The sequence below is a fragment of the Crocodylus siamensis genome, chromosome 2 (genome assembly GCF_052110815.1).
Source record: "Crocodylus siamensis isolate JL-2025a chromosome 2, ASM5211081v1, whole genome shotgun sequence".
Lineage (NCBI taxonomy): Eukaryota > Metazoa > Chordata > Crocodylia > Crocodylidae > Crocodylus > Crocodylus siamensis.
In genome coordinates, this window is record NC_143396.1 from 88,761,505 (window position 1) to 88,780,423 (window position 18,919).

General features: G+C 39.9%; 1 protein-coding gene across 1 annotated transcript in view; it reads left to right on the top strand.

Annotated features, from left to right (window-relative positions):
• Positions 1 to 18,919, top strand: part of PDGFC (platelet derived growth factor C) — a 225,217-nt gene that overhangs the window by 192,494 nt on the left and 13,804 nt on the right. Inside the window, exons 4-5 of the mRNA XM_090036308.1 lie at positions 7,292 to 7,499; positions 17,121 to 17,338. Coding sequence (XP_089892434.1) covers positions 7,292 to 7,499; positions 17,121 to 17,338 — 426 coding nt within the window. The remainder of the gene's footprint in view (positions 1 to 7,291; positions 7,500 to 17,120; positions 17,339 to 18,919) is intronic.

Here is an 18,919-nt window from a genome sequence, read left to right on the forward strand (position 1 = left end):
TGTCCTCCATGTATCAGAGATCCAGAACAGGCCAAGGTTTATTCTGCGCAAGAGACAGTCTAGAATAATACTTTTTTATTATGAATTAAATTGTTTCATTTGTATGTTATACATGTTTCATAGTATGTTATACTCAAGGAAATGCACTTTCAAGATATATATTACCAAAATTCCCTCTGTCATTAAGCAATAAGCTTTATTCTTAGGAGTAGATTCAGCCAGTTTTGTTGGAGAGTCAGTATGTATTATTATCAATTAAATGCAAATATGGAATTTCACACTATTCCTTTCAGTAGAGTAATATTTTGAAGTAGAAATGTATTGGAATTAGGAACAATAGATGCCAGAACATTGTTAGACTTTGAGAATTGTTAGAATTAGAGAATATGTTAATAACGAATGCTTGAACTCTTATGTTTGCGAGAAGGTTGATGAATTCAGAAGTTGCAGGACATCAATAACTGTACAGTTGGTGACAATTGATAGTTTGATTTACACTAGGCCAACTGCTTGCGGTATGAATTTGAGTGGCAATCCAACAATATGAACAGATTTTGATATTCTTATCTTATAGCCCTATTGCTGTGGAAACAATTGAAAACTTGATCATGTGGTGGTTTGAAACTACAGGTAATGTATTACCTGTTGACACTGAATTTATGATCCAGATACCTTATTCATGGTGGGGGACCCACCCTCAGACTGACTACAATCTTTCCATTTGATAATAGGCAAATTTATTGATACACAGTGATAACAAAAGAAAAACAATACAAACAGTCAAGTAATTCTATATATCTACCAAATCCTAGGACTGTCATCAGAGCCAAACTATGTCTGGCCAGGATGCAAGCTCCACTCTGAGGCTGTTTCTTAGATGTCAGATGTCAGCATGACATATCAGCAGTCTGAAGGTGGGATGCCGAGGCGCACGCTCCTACCCCCAGTGGGGTGGATGAGATGGGCTGGTTGCATGGCCTAGGTCATGGTGGCCTTGAGGACCCTTCCCAGGGGTCAGGGATGGGGATAGGGACCCCTCTCAGGGAAGAGAAGGAGGAGGAACCTGGGTGGGAGAGAGAGGGACAAAAGGGAAGAGAAGGAGGGACCCTTTATTACTCTCAAGTCTCTGCTTTTGTATTCTCCTTCCCCCTTGATGACTCCTGATGGCTCTTCATCCATGGCTATCTCTTGTTCGTTTTGTCTCTGTGGTCACATATCCATGTAGCCTTCTGGACCTTCTCCTAATTTGGTCTGTTCCCTCAAAACCGGGACTCAGGCCCACCTCTGCTCTGGGGCCTTGTAGCTGGTGTCCCTCATCTTAGGTTATGGGCCAGTATGGTATATACTTCCTTGGTGCCCAGGCTGTTTTCTAGACTATGTGTCCTTGTTGTGTTAGACAACCTGACTGCCTTGAAGGCTGTGATCTTGTGTTATGGGATGCCCCCTCAATTCTCAGGCTGTGCCCATCCATTGGCCTTGTCATGCAGCCTGTCTGCTTCTAGGGCTGTGATACACTTTGAGTGAGACCCAAGCTCTTAGAAATCAGTTAACCCCTGCTGCCCATCTTGAACCCTTATAGTGCATACATCTATACCTATAAGCCAATTCCCAAAAAAGCAAGCCTTTAAATGCCATTTTCAAGCCAACATTACCATTCACCATTGGTCAGTCACCATTGTTTGCCGCCTGATGTCTTTGCTCAAACTTGTTTATGCTTGTCAACAAGTTAGGATCCATTGTCTGAAATGAATTCATTTCTCTTTCTATCCTCTCCTAGAATCCAATTTTTCCCTGGAGTTCAGAAAACCTTGCACTTGTATAATACAAAAAGCGTTGAAAGCATATTCATGAATTTTTGTGTTTAGATAAAAGTAGCCTTCCCAATTAAGTACTACTAATAGCATAATCAAAGGAAATATTACCATTTATGCTGCTCTTGACATTCTGTCTAAACTATGTGCATAAAAAATAAAAGCTATTAGCCATTAACAGCAACAGAAAGTAAAATTTTAATTGTAATGATGCATTTGACTTCATTAATTGAGAGGATAATGTGGTAAATAGATATACATCTGTAAGAAAATCTAACAGTTTTATAGCAAGTACAATTAATCTTACTAAATATTTCACTGGATACTTTACTAAGTCTTAATTGTGCTTGTTGCAAAATTATGATTAAAGTATAACCACTGTGTATTAAGATGCAACTCATCATTTCTGGATAATCTTGCTTCAAGTTAACTGATATTATTGTGCTTTTGTAACTAATTACTGTAAGAATAGTAGAAGGTAATGACAATTTTTGTATTTGATATAATGAAAAGTGGCATGGGCAGAAACCCTTTTCACTTTATCTGCCCAAATCAGCATTTTCCAGTTATGGCAGCCATCTCCAACATTTATGTACAGCTTAAGATCCTATATCCCATACAGTGTGGACATGTAAGTGTCTTCACAGCTATTGAGTGTGTACAGTAATCTATACACTGGTATATGGTATATGAGCAGGTATATGGTTCCTTCTGCATGTACACTGAATGAATATAAGTAATGAAATTTTACCCAGCAAAAACCTGTGAATTGAGGGAGGCAGTGAAAGAGAGCCCTTAAATATTTTAGCATCAGCTGCATAGTTAGGACTCTTGCCCAAGAAATAGGAGCCACAAGTTCTGGGTCCCCCTTTCCACAGAATAGGTTTGAACCTGAATTTATCTGAGTTTCTAGTGCAGTACTCTATACAATAAATTAGGTATTATACAGTTTCAGCCCTCCTTTTGAGTTGCCATCCCAGATAGGACAAAAGGGATATATGTGTGTATGGCATGTTCAGTGGCTATGTGGATGCCTGTGTCCCCATTGCTTGGGAAAAGAAATGCTAACTATGTGTAAGTGCCAAACATGGCAGTTGCATGTCTTGAAAGCTGCTATTTGGGCATGTAAAAAGAAATGGGATTCTGTTCTGTGGGTGATTAATTCATTCCTTGCTCCAGTTTAAACCAAAGTAATTGTATCTGTTCATTGGAAGTTGTATCAGCATAAAGCTTGAGTAACACAGTGATGAATCAAGCATTGTATATGCATCACAAGACACTGCATGTTACAAATTCGGTAAGTGTTCTCTACGTTTTACAAGGCAGTTGCAATAAATTGGTTTTCTTAAAAAATGTGCAGTTTATCTTCCTAATATTTTAGTTTTGAGCAAAAGAAAACCTCACAGATTCAAAAACAGAAAATATGACTAGCAACAATTTAGTTACAATGGAGGAAAACATGGAAGAGAAATCTTAAAATATTTATTTTTCTTGGCAGTTTGGACTATAGCCTCAAATCACTGTTTTAAAAATCAGTGTACCACACCTTTTTCACTTGAACCTTCAAATTACAGTTGAGAATATGTTAGTGTAACCCTGGCTTGTCCAACATACGGCCTATGGGTCCCCCGAGGTGCTGCAATGGGAAATTAAAATAAACACTATTTACTTGTATTCCCACCCCTTGTCCCTTCCCCAGCCCCCCAGCAGCTTCCTAATGGCTGCTGAAGGGCTGGTGAAGGGACAAGGTTTCCACACACAGCCCACAGCAAGCAGTGCCTCCTGGTGGGGCAGAGGCACACATGCTCCCAGCATCATCCCATTCAAAACCCAGAGGAAACAAAAGGGGAGAAAACGGGGGTATCAAGCCCTGAGACAGACTTTTTCTCTGTACTTGAGGCTCTCCCTTCACATAGCTTCAGTTTACTTCTCCAGTGAAGTGGGGAGGGGAAGCAGGGGAAAGAGACCTCCCATGGGGAGCAGGCTTTCTGGCTCCCAATTCAGCTTTCAGGCTTTAGCATCCTCTGGAGAGAAAAAAAAAAAGAACCAGCCTAGGTGGTCTGAACCTTTAATAACTTTCCTGACATCACTACAGGGTCCCAGTCAGAAGCAGTATCATTTGACCACTGCTAATGCAGGCCAGTCAATTCAAAACGGGCAGAATCATCAAACTGGTTTCACAGATCCCTTGGAGGGAATCTTAGGACAATAGCCTGGACACAATGAGGGGGAGGGGATATGATCCTCTTCCAGTCCCAGAAAAGGCACAATATACAGCACAAACACAATTCACAGCAACATGAAAGCAGAACACACCCCACTACATACAACCCCAAATGTGTGTGGGCGTTACATTACTTTGTTATCATAACCCGATGAACACACCTTGCTATTTTTTAGTGTGGACTTTGGGAAGAAGTAAAGGAACGCAGCAGTATGGGGTCTGCATTCATTTCTAACTACCCACCCACAGACGACAGCGCACAGCCTTAGCTACTCTTCTGGAATTGTTACTGGCTTGACAAGGTGCAGAGCCTGTAGAAATTAACAGTAGCAACAGACCATGTATTCTTCTTTGAATTTCCTATTAGGTTGTCAGAATTCACCGTTAAAAGCAACAAGCAAGTAATAAAAATATAAGGACTCCCGTTCTTACAGTACCTGTTGAAAGTGGCCCCAGAACAATAATTGAAGGAGATAGGGGCAAGGCTTATTAACTCTTTCCAAGTGCTGTCTTCCTCTCTATAACCCACCTTATCCCCCATCAGCATAATATTAAATATCATATTTAATGTAATATAATGTTCATGCCCCTGAAGAACCCATGCATGTTGACTCATTCACAGAACAAAGTATTGTTACTGGAATTGAAACATTACCACAGTAGCAGAATTTTTTCTTAGAGTTTGCTATGGATTTACCTAGGCTAACTTCAGCATTTTTTAAAGGAGCTATATAGTTTCCAGTGCTGAAAGAACATTTTCAATTTCAAGAAGTAATACTTGGTTGCTATATAGCACTGTCTGTTGTATTTCTTAAACACCTATAATGAGAAGTAAATATAATTACACTAGTACCGACTGGAAATTAGAAGCACAAGTATGTGACTTCACTGTAGTCATTTCACAGCTTGTAATACCAATCAGAAACAGTTCTCCATTCCCAGAATAATGCTGATCTCTCCACTGGACCACATTTAAAAGTGGTAATGCAGACAATATTTTAAATAAGGGGGGAGAATTTTTGTAAGGCCTCACTGTTAGAGGTCCTTACTCCATACCACACAGATGAAAGAAAATTTATAGTCTGGTCATGTCAAACATGATTCAAAACATGAGCAGGATTAAGGCCAGTGGATTTGTTGGTATGGTATAAAGTCAGCTGTTGACACTGTAGCCTCTATAATACCTTATATCTTACTGACTATCACAGGATCAACACAAGGTCAACAGAGGAAAGTAGAGCAGGAAGGGACCTCATGAGATCATCCTGTCCCCCTCCTCCCCCTCTCCCCCCCAAGGCAGGATCATTCTTAATTAAACCAGGCAAGCCCAGCAAATTGTCTGTCAAACCTGTTTTTAAAAATTTCCAAGGGTGGAGATTTCCAGTGCTTGGCCACCCTCCTAGTCAGAAAGTTCCTCCTAATCTGTAACCTGAATTTCCTGTGCTGCAGTTTACAGCCACTGTTCCTAGTCCTGTCCCATACACATAAAAAACTGATCTCCACCTCTCTGTAATCACCCTTCAGGTAGTTGAAGACTACTATCAAATCCCCTGTCAGTCTTCTCTTCTTCAGACTAAATAACCCTAGGTCTTTTAGCCTTTCTTCATAAGTCTTGCTTCTAGGCCCCAAATTATTTTTCTTGAGCTTTACTGAATCCTTTCCAATCTGTGAATCCTTCTTCAAGTGTTGGGCCCAAAACTGGACACAATACTAGAGGTGAGACATCACCAGTGTTGAATAAGGGGAAGAATAATTTCCCTAGATTGGGAAGTGAAACTGCTGTAAATACAACCCAGAATGCTCTTAGTTTTTTTTGTTTTGCAACAAGAGCATACTGTTAGCTCATATTCAGCTTATGTAGCCAAGACCATGGAGCTGTCCTGGTGCTTCTGATGGGAAGGTTTTCTTAGTGCTTACCTATATTCTTTTGTTTTGTATCATAAAAGTCACATTGCACTCTTGATCTGGCTGTATTTCATTGGTATGTTTCATAGAGTATGTGTATCAGTTTAAATAAGTACAAATTGGCCAGATACAGACAATTACACTTTTACTGGTATAAGTGATCAGAAACCAGTCTATACCCATAACAAAACAAAAGTTCAGCACACAGGGCACCTATACACATGCTGGATATCCGCTCCACCATATGCTAATTAGCACACTCCAGCAGCCTCTATGTTAATTGTGCTAATTAGTATGCTCCAGCACCTTCACGTTATGTGTATTCAGCATCCCATGCTTCAAAATGGTGCTGGGGGCACTTTAACTAAAGCGCATTGAAAGAGCTTTAGTTAAAGTGCTCCCAGTGCCATTTTGAAGTATGGGACACTGAATACACATGACACTGGAGGAGCTCTAAAGCTCTCGCCCTTCCACCCTGGAGCACGAGTAAAGACATCAACATAAGGTGGCTTAAAAATGGCAGAACACCGTCTAAGTTTTGCCCCTGATCCCCCACCCCACCACCACCAAAGGGTGAACGTGTGTTCTGTTCATTACCAACCTAAACAACACCATTTACAGAAAACTCCATAACAGATTGATTCTGCTTCAGGCTTTTAGAATGTCTGTACCTAGCCATTATGAGTTTTTCACAGACACACGGTTCTTAAAAAGTGCTTTGGCAACTTTTGCATGAGAAAATATCAGGTCAATGTAAAATCCTGTTGTTACTCTCTTTTAAATGGTTTAAGCAACACCATACCTGGCACTGTATGAAACAGACAGTCCTTTTTCCATTAATAGGAAGCAACAGGAGTAGCTATTGTTGCACTAGATATTTTCCTATATTGCACTGCAAGCCCTATAACAAAATAAGCCAGTTAATCCTAGTACTGAGAGCAGCTGGAGAAATGAGAGTATTCAGATTTCTGGAGAGAGTAATTGCTTGTAATGGAGCCATATTTTTCCATAAAAGATGCATGTCACCATTTGGCCTAATTATTTCTGACATATCATCCGTCATTTCTTGAACCTTTGTAGAGAAGAGGTGTAGCTTGCCATCTTAAAAGCCAAGAGGTAAGAATTAAAAAGAACATAGTCAAAATTTTTTTGAAGTCACACATTAAATGTTAAGAATAGTTGGGTGTTTCTTGAATTATTATGTTTGACTTAATAGGTGTTTATGTATATATGAGACTATTTTGTTACCACTGCTAAGTTGATCAAGAAATATTTTATCTAAACCTCTGGTGTGGTCTATAAAAGCCTGTGATTCTTGTCTAACTGGTACTGTTCTTTGTTTTAATTGTAGCATCATTCAGAAACTCCCAGCCCATCCATTTTACCGCCATCTGCCTTACCGCTGGATTTACTAAACAATGCCGTTGCTGGATTTAGTACCGTGGAAGAACTCATCCGATATCTTGAACCAGATAGATGGCAGCTGGATTTGGAAGACCTATATAGACCAACATGGCAACTTCTTGGAAAGGCATATATTCAGAGCAGAAAATCCAGAGGTAAATCACCCTTCTACAACTATTGTTCTTGCAGCTCTGTGTAGATGACTCTTTCCTTGTTGACAAAAAACAGTTTGAGCAACCTAGGCAACAGCTTATGAATAAGGCATTGAGAACGATAACATTCTGATGGAGTGTGTCAAGTTCAAATATTCTTGCATTTTTGTTGTCATCTGGATGAAGGAAAGTAACTGCAAATGTTCCCACCCAAACATAGATGATATCTTCGTGTCCCTGTGTAACCTACAGGGGGTAAAAGTATTTTAGGTTTTGAATTGGTCAATGCCAGAGCAATGTTATGTGCAAAAGCAAAATGAGTTTAGGAGATCCTTACTCCAGGCTCGAGTCCTTTAAAAAAATTGAATTGTCCAAATACAGAACTCAGACTGAAGTTCCTCTTCTTCAGAACAAGGGAGAGGCTTTGATAGAGCTCTTCTCTCATAGGAACCACTGTTCCTAAATCTGTCTCTTTGATCTGCTTGTCAGTTGGCATGTTTGATTATGGTTGCAGAGTGTCTTTTGTATCTCTTTCTGAGCCACCATTTAGTACTTTTACATTATTTTGCTCTCAGTCACCCTTTTTTAACTGAGAGAATGAAGTAGCTTATGATGAAAGGGACTATAACACTGAATATCTTTACTCTGAGTGTGATTATGGTGAATTCCCAGATGAAATGAAGAGAGGCATGTGTTGATCAGGGGATGTGAGTTTCAGGGGGAATAGGAATAGTTCTTATATATTCTAAATGTGTCTGGCAGATTAGGGAATTTATCCTCAAGATGCTGAATATATGACCAAAAGCAAAGATTCCTGACAACCTTCCAATAGCACTGAAGTAGATAGGAACTTGGCAGGTTGAGGGCATGTCACAGAGGTTTACTTCTCTGACTGACAAAGGAATGCTCTAGAATTGCATTTCCTGTGCTGGTTATGGCAAGCCTGAATGAAGATTGTAAAATTATTGCCTGACTATTCAAAGTATTTTCAAATCTGTTATTCACTTTCATAACACTACTAATGCTGGGTATATACATAGAATGCTGACTTTGACATTGTAACTATAGAGAATGGTTTTATCCTCATATGGTTATATAGCATACAATCTGTATCTTGGAGGTACTAGACTATAAATACAGAAGGCAAGGAGAAAGCATATATTGGGAATATGTTTCTGCCTAATGTTTTGGATGACTTCTCTCTGTCTCCAGGTACAAGCAGCGTGCATATAACTGGAGAATGTTACAGACAGCAGTCTCTCTTGCAACAGGTGCACAAGGCTAGTTAAAAACTGACCCATACTGTTTTCCAAGTAAAGTCTGATGTGGCTGCTCACAGACTGCATACTGGAGAACTTAGTAGTAGGTTGTACTTCTCTAATGTGCCCTGGCCTTTAAGGTTTCTACTAAACGTTCAGGTAAAGGTGTGATAGGATCTGATATGTGATCCAGATAGTTGCACTTCCAGATATGGCAAACAGGAGGCATGATTGTGGGATTGAGCATCAGAGCCCATCCTGCCTTATTGCAGGTGCAAAAGGAGCCCAGGATCAAATCATGATCCAGACTCCCCCTACACCACCAACTAGCAAGCTTACTCTATACTCCTGTGGCTGTGAACTCCATCAACTGATCTCACTTCCAACAGCAGGAGCATGTGCTATGCCTCTGTAGCTAGGAGTCCCATCAGCTGTAGGCTCCCAGGCTTGGGGGTGCATAGTGTGCCCTTGGAGTTGGGAGCCTGGATCAGCTGATAGGGCTTCCAGTTAGGGGAAAACATGGTGCACCCCCACAGCAGGGAGGCCCATCAGCTGACAGGGCTTCCAACCACAGGGGTATATCTGGACCTACATTCAATTTAGGGTGTGACAGAAACCAGCCACAAAGTTATTCCACATGTTGTGCGGAACTCTCTCGCTTAGTTCTTGTTTTAAGATGCCATTAATTGCTTTAACATGTGACCAGGTTACAATTTAAGACATGATTAACTGGTTAATCACATCTTAAGTATAACTTGTGGCAGAGGGCTAATGATTCTTAACTTTCTTCTGTGATTGCACAGGTCCATTCTTACCAAATGGCACAATCTAGCATTAGTATATTCATACATAATTGATAGTTCTCAGTGCACAAATAGTGCAAGTTTATCTTTTGGTTAACATGGTTAGTTCATGACCATCTGGATCACATCTTCAGAGTGTGCACTGAATTTTATGACATCAGAAGCTAGTTAGAGCAGATTATGTCAATATTCCTCTTCCAGGCTATCCCATGAAACAATTATGCCCATGTCTATGAACATGCTAAGACAGGCTGAGCTATCTGATGGTAGAATAACTCAAAAGACGACATGTTCTTACATGTGACATTTGCACATTTTCAGTCAAATCTCCTCCAGATGCTGCCCATTATTTCACATTTATGGATTCCCTGGGTGTGTCTACACATGTGCTTTAATGTGCAGTAGCCTATTTTATAGGGCGTTAAAGCATCATGTAAAAAATCATGCTATTACTCTAATGGGCAGTAAAATAAGCTACTGTGCATTAAGTGTCACTTAAAAACTGTGCGCATTTGTTACTGTGCACTAAAGCAGCCTAATGTGCATTTCTTCACATTGGAGGTACAAAATTTAATGTGCATTAGAAAAAGCACCTTACAGCACATGTAGACACAGCAGTGTTGAATAGCACTGAATCTTGTTGAAAGCATGCAGACAATATTCCCTCCTCTGCCACCACATACCATGTAAATGAAGATATATGTAAGTGTAACTGAAATTAGTGAATAGAATGCTATATTGGAAAATGTAAACTAGATTATAATTCAATCAGCAAGGAAGGGGAGGAGGTGAAACCTTTTCATAATGCAGATTTAGTTTATTGATAGCTGATCCCTGGATCAGAGCCTAAAAAATCTACCCTTCTAGCCATGCCTTTTTTGCTACAGCTATGTGCACACTAGCTAAGTCAAGACCTGGACAGGAGATACTTTGTCTTTAAAAGCTTTTAGCTATGAGCCTATCTTTCAAATTTCATTTAGCACTTTCCTAATTAAAGAGTTTCACCATTTGCCAAATGCATTACCATTTTAAGCATACAGTAAGTGGGGCGAAAGCAATGTATATTTATGGAACCTTACATAAACTGAAATGCAGGTGTTGGATAACATCTATATAGACAAAAGCAACTCCCTTCGAGACTGAGATCTTCCAAAGAAACTATCAGAGTAAATCTTTAAAGACTTCTAATTAGACACTGAAATAGATTTTCCACTGAATAAACATATCAAGAGTATTGCCACATTCATCTTAAAAAGGACCACCCTCAGACTGCATTACTGAGTGTGTAACATAATAGCCTACAGCAGAAAATGTGTCCCATTGAGATTACTCAGTATAAATGTTAGGCACAGTAAATATGAAGAAAACCTAAACTACTTTTTGTTGTTGTTGTTGAAGTAGACTATTGTATTAAAATTAAAAATATATTCTAAGGAACAATATAGAAAAATCCCTAAAAAGTTTATTAGTTAACTGAAATATGTTGCATACTTCAGCTTTTTTAATAGGTCCAATCATTGTTTGGGGTTTTTTTGTTTTTTCATTTTAATTTAGAAGCCAAACTTATGTTTTTGGATTTAGGACTAAATTGTAGTCTCAGTTAAATCAATTTAAAATCTGGAGTAACTCTGTTTAATGCAACAGAATGGTTCTATATAGATAAGTACAAAATGCGATCCTGTATTCCTGAACTTTTGATTATGTACATGAAAAAATAAAAATTGCAATGCAATTCCAATAAATGACCCCAAATCATTCAAATAGCATAAAGGGACCATAAGTGACCAGTAGGACTTAGCATAAACCCTGTTTATATGGGCAGCCCTGGATCCAAAATGGCTGCCCCCATCAGGCACCTGCCAGCTGCTAGCTCCAGGCCCTTAAAGTGGCAGGTATCAATAGTGCCCTGCCACACTCTGGAAATTTGTTAAAATGAAATAGTGACAGCCATAAAAAAATATAAATTTCATAGTTTCATAGTTGTTAGTGGCTGGAAGGAGCCTTACAGATCACCAGGTCCAGCAGCCCCGCACTTGGGCAGGAAGGGCTGCTGGGGTCAGATGACCACAGCAAGGTGGGCATCAGAACACTTTTTGAAGATCACCAGGGTGAGTGACGGTACCACCCCTGGGGGGAGCCTGTTCCAAACCCTCAGGGCTCAGCTTGTAAAGAAGTTTTTCCTTATGTCCAATTTAAAGTGATCTTCTATCAGTTTGTGCCCACTGTTTCTTGTCCTCCTTTGGGGGGCCTTAGCAAACAGATGCTCCCCCAGGCCCTGATGTATGCCCCTAATATACTTACAGGCTGCCACCAAGTCCCATCTGAGTCTTCACATCTCCAGGCTGAACAGTCCCAAGTATTTCAGACTCTCCTCATATAACCTTGTTTCTGTGCCTCTAATCATGTGTGTGGCCCTCCTTTGGACTCTCTCAAGCTTGTCCACATTCTTATGAAGTGCAGCACCCAGAATTGGATGCAGTACTCCATCTGTGGTCTCATCAAGGCCTAACAGAGTGAGAGGAAGACAGCCTTAACCCTGCTCAAGATGCCTCGGCAGATGCATGCCAGTGTCTGATTACCACTGCCAGCTACAGCATCAATTGGTGGCTCATGTTCATTTTGTAGTCTATCATAACACCCAGGTCTCATTCAGTTGTGGTGCTGGCAAGCACAGCACTGCTGATCCTGTCAGGGTGTTGCAGATTTTTTCTCCCCCGATGGAGCACTTTACATTTCTTCATATTAAACATCATTTGGTTGAGATCTGCCCACCTCACAAGCCTGTCTAGGTTGGCCTGTATTGTCAGCCTGTCCTCGAGTGTGACCTCACTCCCCCATTGTTTGATGTCATCAGCAAACTTTGTCAGTTCACTTTTAATACCTGAATCCAAATAATTGATGAACATGTTGAAAAGCACTGGTCTGAATACTGAAACCTAAGGGACACCACTAGTCACCTTCTGCCATGTTGACTCAGTTATATCAATCGAAACTATCTGGATCCTACCAGAGAGGATGAAAGGAATTTATTATATTTGAAGTGCATATGCTAATGAAGAAACACTTTTTAAATAAAATTTATTTTAGATCAGCCATCATATAAATATTCTTTTTCTTTCTCTTTCTGTACTTTATTTCAATAGTGCTCATTCATAATGCTGATTCATAATTTTCTATTTTAAAAAATCTACATTCTTTCTGAAGTAGTGCTAAGAAATAACTTTTGACTGTTGGATCAAACATGATAAATGAGTAGAAGTCAAGTTGAAAGAGCGTTTAAATTTTCACATTATAACAGGTATTGTAGCTTAGTTCACTTGGGAAATCCACATAACCTTTTATTGTGGTTAAGTAAACATTTTTAAGGGAATATATGCATTCTCTCATCTAGCTTTGTGCCCACAATATGTTAAAATACATTTTGGACAGAAAGAGATACTCTGTAGGAAAAAAAAGACCTTTATTCATACACTTCAAAGCAGCAATTACATAAGCACAGAACAAATCTGCCATTATTAATGGAAGTGCATTACATAAGAAATTAGATAGGGTGAGCGTAGACAGTTCAGGATGAGAGTGTGATATCCCTTGGTTAATTGTAAGGCATGAAACTGTACATGCAGTTTTCAACACTGCAAAAAATGATTATTAAAGAACTCTTAAAACAAATAGAGCAGCAAGCTTTGGGTATGGGTTCAAATTCAGTTATTTCTCCAAACTTTGACCAAAATGATGATAACTGAATGTTTATTGTAAACTTTTTCCCTATTATATGACTGCAATGGCATAATAATAGTGGTATTGCTGCCATCATGCAGGGGGTTATAAAACAGAATGAATTCTTTCTCTTCGCTGAATTCCTCACCAAAACCTCCTCTGGTTTACATTTGACCTTGCTGGGTGAAGTAGGTGATACCTTTGCCACCAGTACTTATTTTAGAGAAGATTTTTTTCATAGCTTCACAGGATAGAGCACAAATCATGCTAGAGAATTGGTTGGAAGTCTGAGCACTCTTCAGCCCCTTGCTGTAAGTCAGATGTTCCTGAAGTCCACAGCCTCTTAGCTGTACCTGCTTCCTCCAATTCCAGCAGAAATCTACTGTCAGAACTGTGAGCAGAGCTAGATCTGTTGCATGTTAGTTTCCCCACTACCCGCGGAGGAGTTCTCTGTTCCCAGCACCTAAAAGCAGTAGAAGAAAGAAATCAGGGTGTATTTTAATTTTCAACACAATCAATTTAGTCTGGAGAAGAGAAGATTGAGGGAGGATTTGGTAACAGTCTTCAAATACCTGAAGGGCAATTACAGAGGGACTAGAGATGAGTTGCTTAGAGTCCTTTATGGCCATAAAGGACAGAAGCAATGGCTTCAGGCATCAGTAAAGGAAATTTAGGTAGAAGACTGGAGAAACTTTGTGATTATGAGAGTGGTTGAACATTGGACCAGGCTACATAAAGCATTTGTAGAACCTCCATCCTTCAACATTTTCAAGAGCAGGTGAGTCAGATACTTAGAGCCTTGTTGCACATTAATTTTGGGTGGCTCCTAGAGCTCTTAACCCCTAGATTGTCCGCAAGTTAACACCTTTATTTGGTTTAAAGCGCTTATTATGCGGCTCAAAATTAAGCCACTCCAGGGCAGGATTATATCTTCATCAGCATAATCCAGTTTCTGTTCTATTAAGGTGTGGACACTCCCCACAGATGTGCCACCCAAATTGAAGGTGTGGCTGCAAGCCAGCACCAAGCCAATCAACATTTGTGTGGCTTACAGTGTAATGTGTAATAAGGCCCTTAGCTAGGGTGGCCTATTCAGCAATAATCCTGCCTTGAGCAAGGAACTGAATTATATGACTTTGTGAGGTTCCTTCCAGCCCTACTTTCTTATGATCACTTGTGGGTGAAGTCTCCTCTGTAAAATGACTGAACTCTGCTAGCAGAGAAGAGTGCTCTTGCCACTAGGCTTCAGAGGCATGTTCCTTCTTGCTTTCTTTGTAGGCCCATTTCTGTTTTATAAGCAATGGTGGTCTAATGTAAAGCACATAAACAGTCTTGGGAGCATAGATCAGAACCCTAGAAGACTTCCACTGTCAGGCAAATGTAATATCCATTAAGCTACGGACCAGTGTGCCTCTTGCTTCATGATTTACTTTTGGCCCCATCATTCTTGCACTCCTGACTTCCTAGGGACTCATCTGATCCACCATAGACACCTGGTAGCTAAAGTAGTTTCCCTAGGTTCAAGTGCCCTCTGGGTGAGACAGGGCTAAAAGCAGCAGGTAATCAATGCATGCATTTTTCCTCTATGTTTCTTTCATTTTATTTGTTAGGTGTTTAATTAGAAAAAACAATCTTACTCTGTGGTTATTTTCTTCCTTTTTTTTTTTTCTTTCTGGGTCATTAGACATGCTTGTTAGGGATTTTTATGTGAATACCAGCTGTTAAAGTGGATTTTATTTATAGTGTAGTCTTTTTTTTTTTTTTTGTGGGCTGCTTTTTACCAGGTTTCTGTCCAAGGTTCTTTGAAAAGGGTTAGTTCTAAAGGTCAATGTGAGTTTGTTTGAGATTTTTATTTCAGTATTCCCAACAGCCAGGTTGGCATAGGGTTTTACAAAGAGGAAAATACAATGCTGGTAACCAACCAGTGAAAAAATAGGAGACACCACTATGAACTGGACATTCCTTTTACTCTTTGGGGGCCAATTCAAATATCACAGGTTGTAATAGCCTGCTTTTCTGCCAGAAGCCAAATTGCAGAGCTTTTCATCACAGCTATGCTAATAAAAACATTTTCATTGTTCCCCTAAACCAGTCCCAATTTATTCAAGAATGGCATTTTTCCCTTTCAAGGCCCATTATTTCTTGTCCGTGAAATTAGAGGAACCAGAAGTGTACTTCTCTATTTCTGGAATTTTGATAAGCTCCTCAGCCTTTGGCATGGTATTATGATACAGTGAAAACTATTTAGAGCAGAGGTTCCCAACCCCTAGGTTGACGCGTGGTATTGGGCCGCAAAGCGTTGGCTGCTGGTCTGTAGGAGGGTTGGTCTGCTGGACTGGAAATCCAGAAGTGACCGGCATAATGCAGACCGGAAGCCAACCCTTTTTTATACTTAGTATACTGAGTATAAAAAAGGGTTGGCTGCCGGTCCGCAGTATGCCCGTCAGTTCCAGACTACAGTATGCTGGTCCATGGTCACTTCTGGTTCGTGGTCTAAAAAGGCTGAGAACCATTGATTTAGAGGGACATGGTAAAGGTCTGTGTTTGGTGGAGATGGATTGCCCTCTTTTACCTAATTTACCCAACTAAACCCCAGAGTCACACTTTAACAGGTTGAAAAGTCTGATTCAAACAAGAATATTTTTTAGCTCTACCTTAGCAGCTAAGGGTATATTTACACTTAAACAGCTGCCAAAGAGCATGCACCCACATCTACTGTCACACCAAACCTGGAAGTACAGCAGCCTCAGGTTTTGAGATTTGTCTCCAGTGTGTTTGACGGGTAGTGGCAGTGGCATCCCTGGAGTGTCTTCATTGCTGCATTCCTAGACTTGGCATGTGTAAGGGGAGCAAGTGGTGGAGCCATGCTCTTTAGTGTAAGCGCTGAGAGCACTGGGGATGCAATGTACGCATACCCGAAGGTGCCAGAGGAAGAGAAGCAGAGATTCAAAAACAGCTGAAAATAGATTTGAGTGCTAGCAGGTTGACATGTAAAAACTGACAGAACAGCAAAGGGACAAAGAATATAATTATTTTTATTCAAATGTACTGTACATAATTATTTTTATTCAAATTTACTGTACAGTCCATTACTGGTCCATAGCATAGTCTTCCCTTTGGCTAGAAAAAATGTTTTGTTTTCCTTTTAAATTGAATTCAGCATTAATGTAAATTATAGAGAAAAATTTGTGTGTTTTGAACAAGTAGTGCAAACTCAAAAGAATTACTTTAAGGTATGCAAAATTCTTAACCACATGACAAGGGTTTTTGGGAGAGTGGGTTTTGCCAATTCTTAATTCCTGATGCACTAGAATAACAATTCCTCCAAGTCTGTTTCAGAGCACTGCAGTTCAGTTTATGGGAAAAACCCTGTCTGGATACTGGAATTTGACATAGGAGGTATCCATTAGAGCTGGGGAGGGAAGGAGTCCTTCTTTGCTACCCACACCTAAGCAACAGGGTGGGAATGTGGCCACTCTGAGACAAGTAAGGTTGGTGCAGTACACATGGCTTCTTTTGCACCATCCTTCTCCCTAGGTCAGAAATAATTTATGAATCTGCATATGTCCTCTGTAGCAGCATAGAAGGAACCCATATTGAAATGAGCTTCATAGCACTGATATGGTATGGGTTCTATGCAAGAGATACAGACATCTTGCCACCGCTGACATGTATTGGAACTGTATCATGCTGACTTCAGTGATTGTAGAGGGGCTTGGTTGGAATCGTCTTAAGGAAAGGTTCACATAAAATGAATGTCTTAAACACACAGGAATTCTCCTGTATTTACTTGATGGAGTTTGATAGACAAAATATAAAATTATTTCTGTTTATTTGCTATTCAGTGGTAGACCTGAACCTTCTAAAGGAGGAAGTACGACTGTACAGCTGCACTCCTCGCAATTTCTCAGTGTCGCTAAGGGAGGAGCTAAAGCGAACTGACACCATCTTTTGGCCACTGTGTCTACTGGTTAAACGTTGTGGTGGAAACTGTGCTTGCTGTCAGCATAATTGCAATGACTGCCAATGCATCCCAACAAAAGTCACCAAAAAATACCATGAGGTATGTTCTTCATTACGTGTTTTTTTACATTTGAGACAAGAAAAAAAACAAACTCATTAAAACAGGGGTCAGCAACTTACAGCCCATGGGCCAGATCTATGAGCCCTACCGGTAGCCAACTTTGGACCTTAATGGTGTCATTCTGGGCTGCAACTACAAAAAAATGTTTCCTGACCACTGCACTGAATGACCAATCTTTAATGTCAATGTTAACAGTTAACATTAACACTCAACAGAATGCAGTTCCTGGAGCATTGCTAGTGTGACTCTACATTGAATCATCTGGAAAAAGCTCTCCCTTGCACCAAGAGTAAATAAAGAGAGTCCATATAGTCATGTGTAACCCTATTTATGGGTTCTGAAGAAAATTCACCACATTTACTCTTATCTCATGCCCCAAAATAAAACTTGCACTTTGATTTGTAAAGACAGTATGAAGAAAAAAAGATTTTTCCAGAATCTTGCCACAACATGGGCTCACTATGGCTGCATACTGGCCATAGAGGAGTGGAGTCCACTCCTCGGCATCACTTACCCTCTTCCTGGAGCTCCATATTTAGAGGTTTAACTCTCTCACACTGCTGCTGAAATGGAGTCCAGCACAACCGCGGCAGCCATTCCAGCATCCCTATACCTCCATTCCAGCACAGACATCTGTTTCCTCACTGAAGACATGCATCGTGATTTTGGAGAGTTACATTTTGGGGCAGGGTGGGGAGGGAGCATGGGATATGCGAGTATATGTGGTAAATGCTTCTGACTTTCAAAAATACATGTTCAACTGATTCTGGGGTGATATTCTTGTGTCAGAAAAGGGACTTGATACATATGTGGTATTATAGACTGCAGAAACTTATGTTTGAATTATTTATTTAACCTGAGCAAAACAGGATGTGCTATTCAGTTTCTCATAATAAGAGTAAATGAGAATGATGATTGTTCAGGCTCAACTCAACAGGTCAGATGACCAGTCTGAAATTTCACAACTTGCAGGGTGGAGAGGAGGAGATGAAGACTGGGGAAGGATGAGGAGAGGAGGAAGGGACTTTTATTTCTTTGCTTATTTTGGTGGGGCGGAGGGGGGCGGTATTTATTTATTTATTGATAATATTCCTCCCAACCTCTAATGCCTGGAAAGTCTTTCCAGTGTCTGACATTATTTATAACCTAAATATATCAGTTTAATATCTGTGAGTATACCCACAGGAATGGGTTCTGTGACCCAATGTGCCCTTCATATTTTTTACAATAAAATATGATGTGATTTTACAATCAAGCACAACGAATAGATATGCCTAATACTGACTTACTAACAGTAAAGGAAGTGGTATATGTAACATAGTGATATTGGCTAATTTCCAGCTATCAAAAGGTGAAGCATCTGTACTGTTCTGTTAGCAAATAGATGTATAGGTTATATAATCCCCTGACACTGTGCAACTTCACAAGTGTCAGTAAACCATCTAAGATTTTTTAAAAAATTGAAAACATGTTCTTATAAATTGTACATAATTGAACATTGAAAGCCAAAGCTATTTTAACCAGAACCATAATTTACTGTCAAGTCAGGTAATATATTTG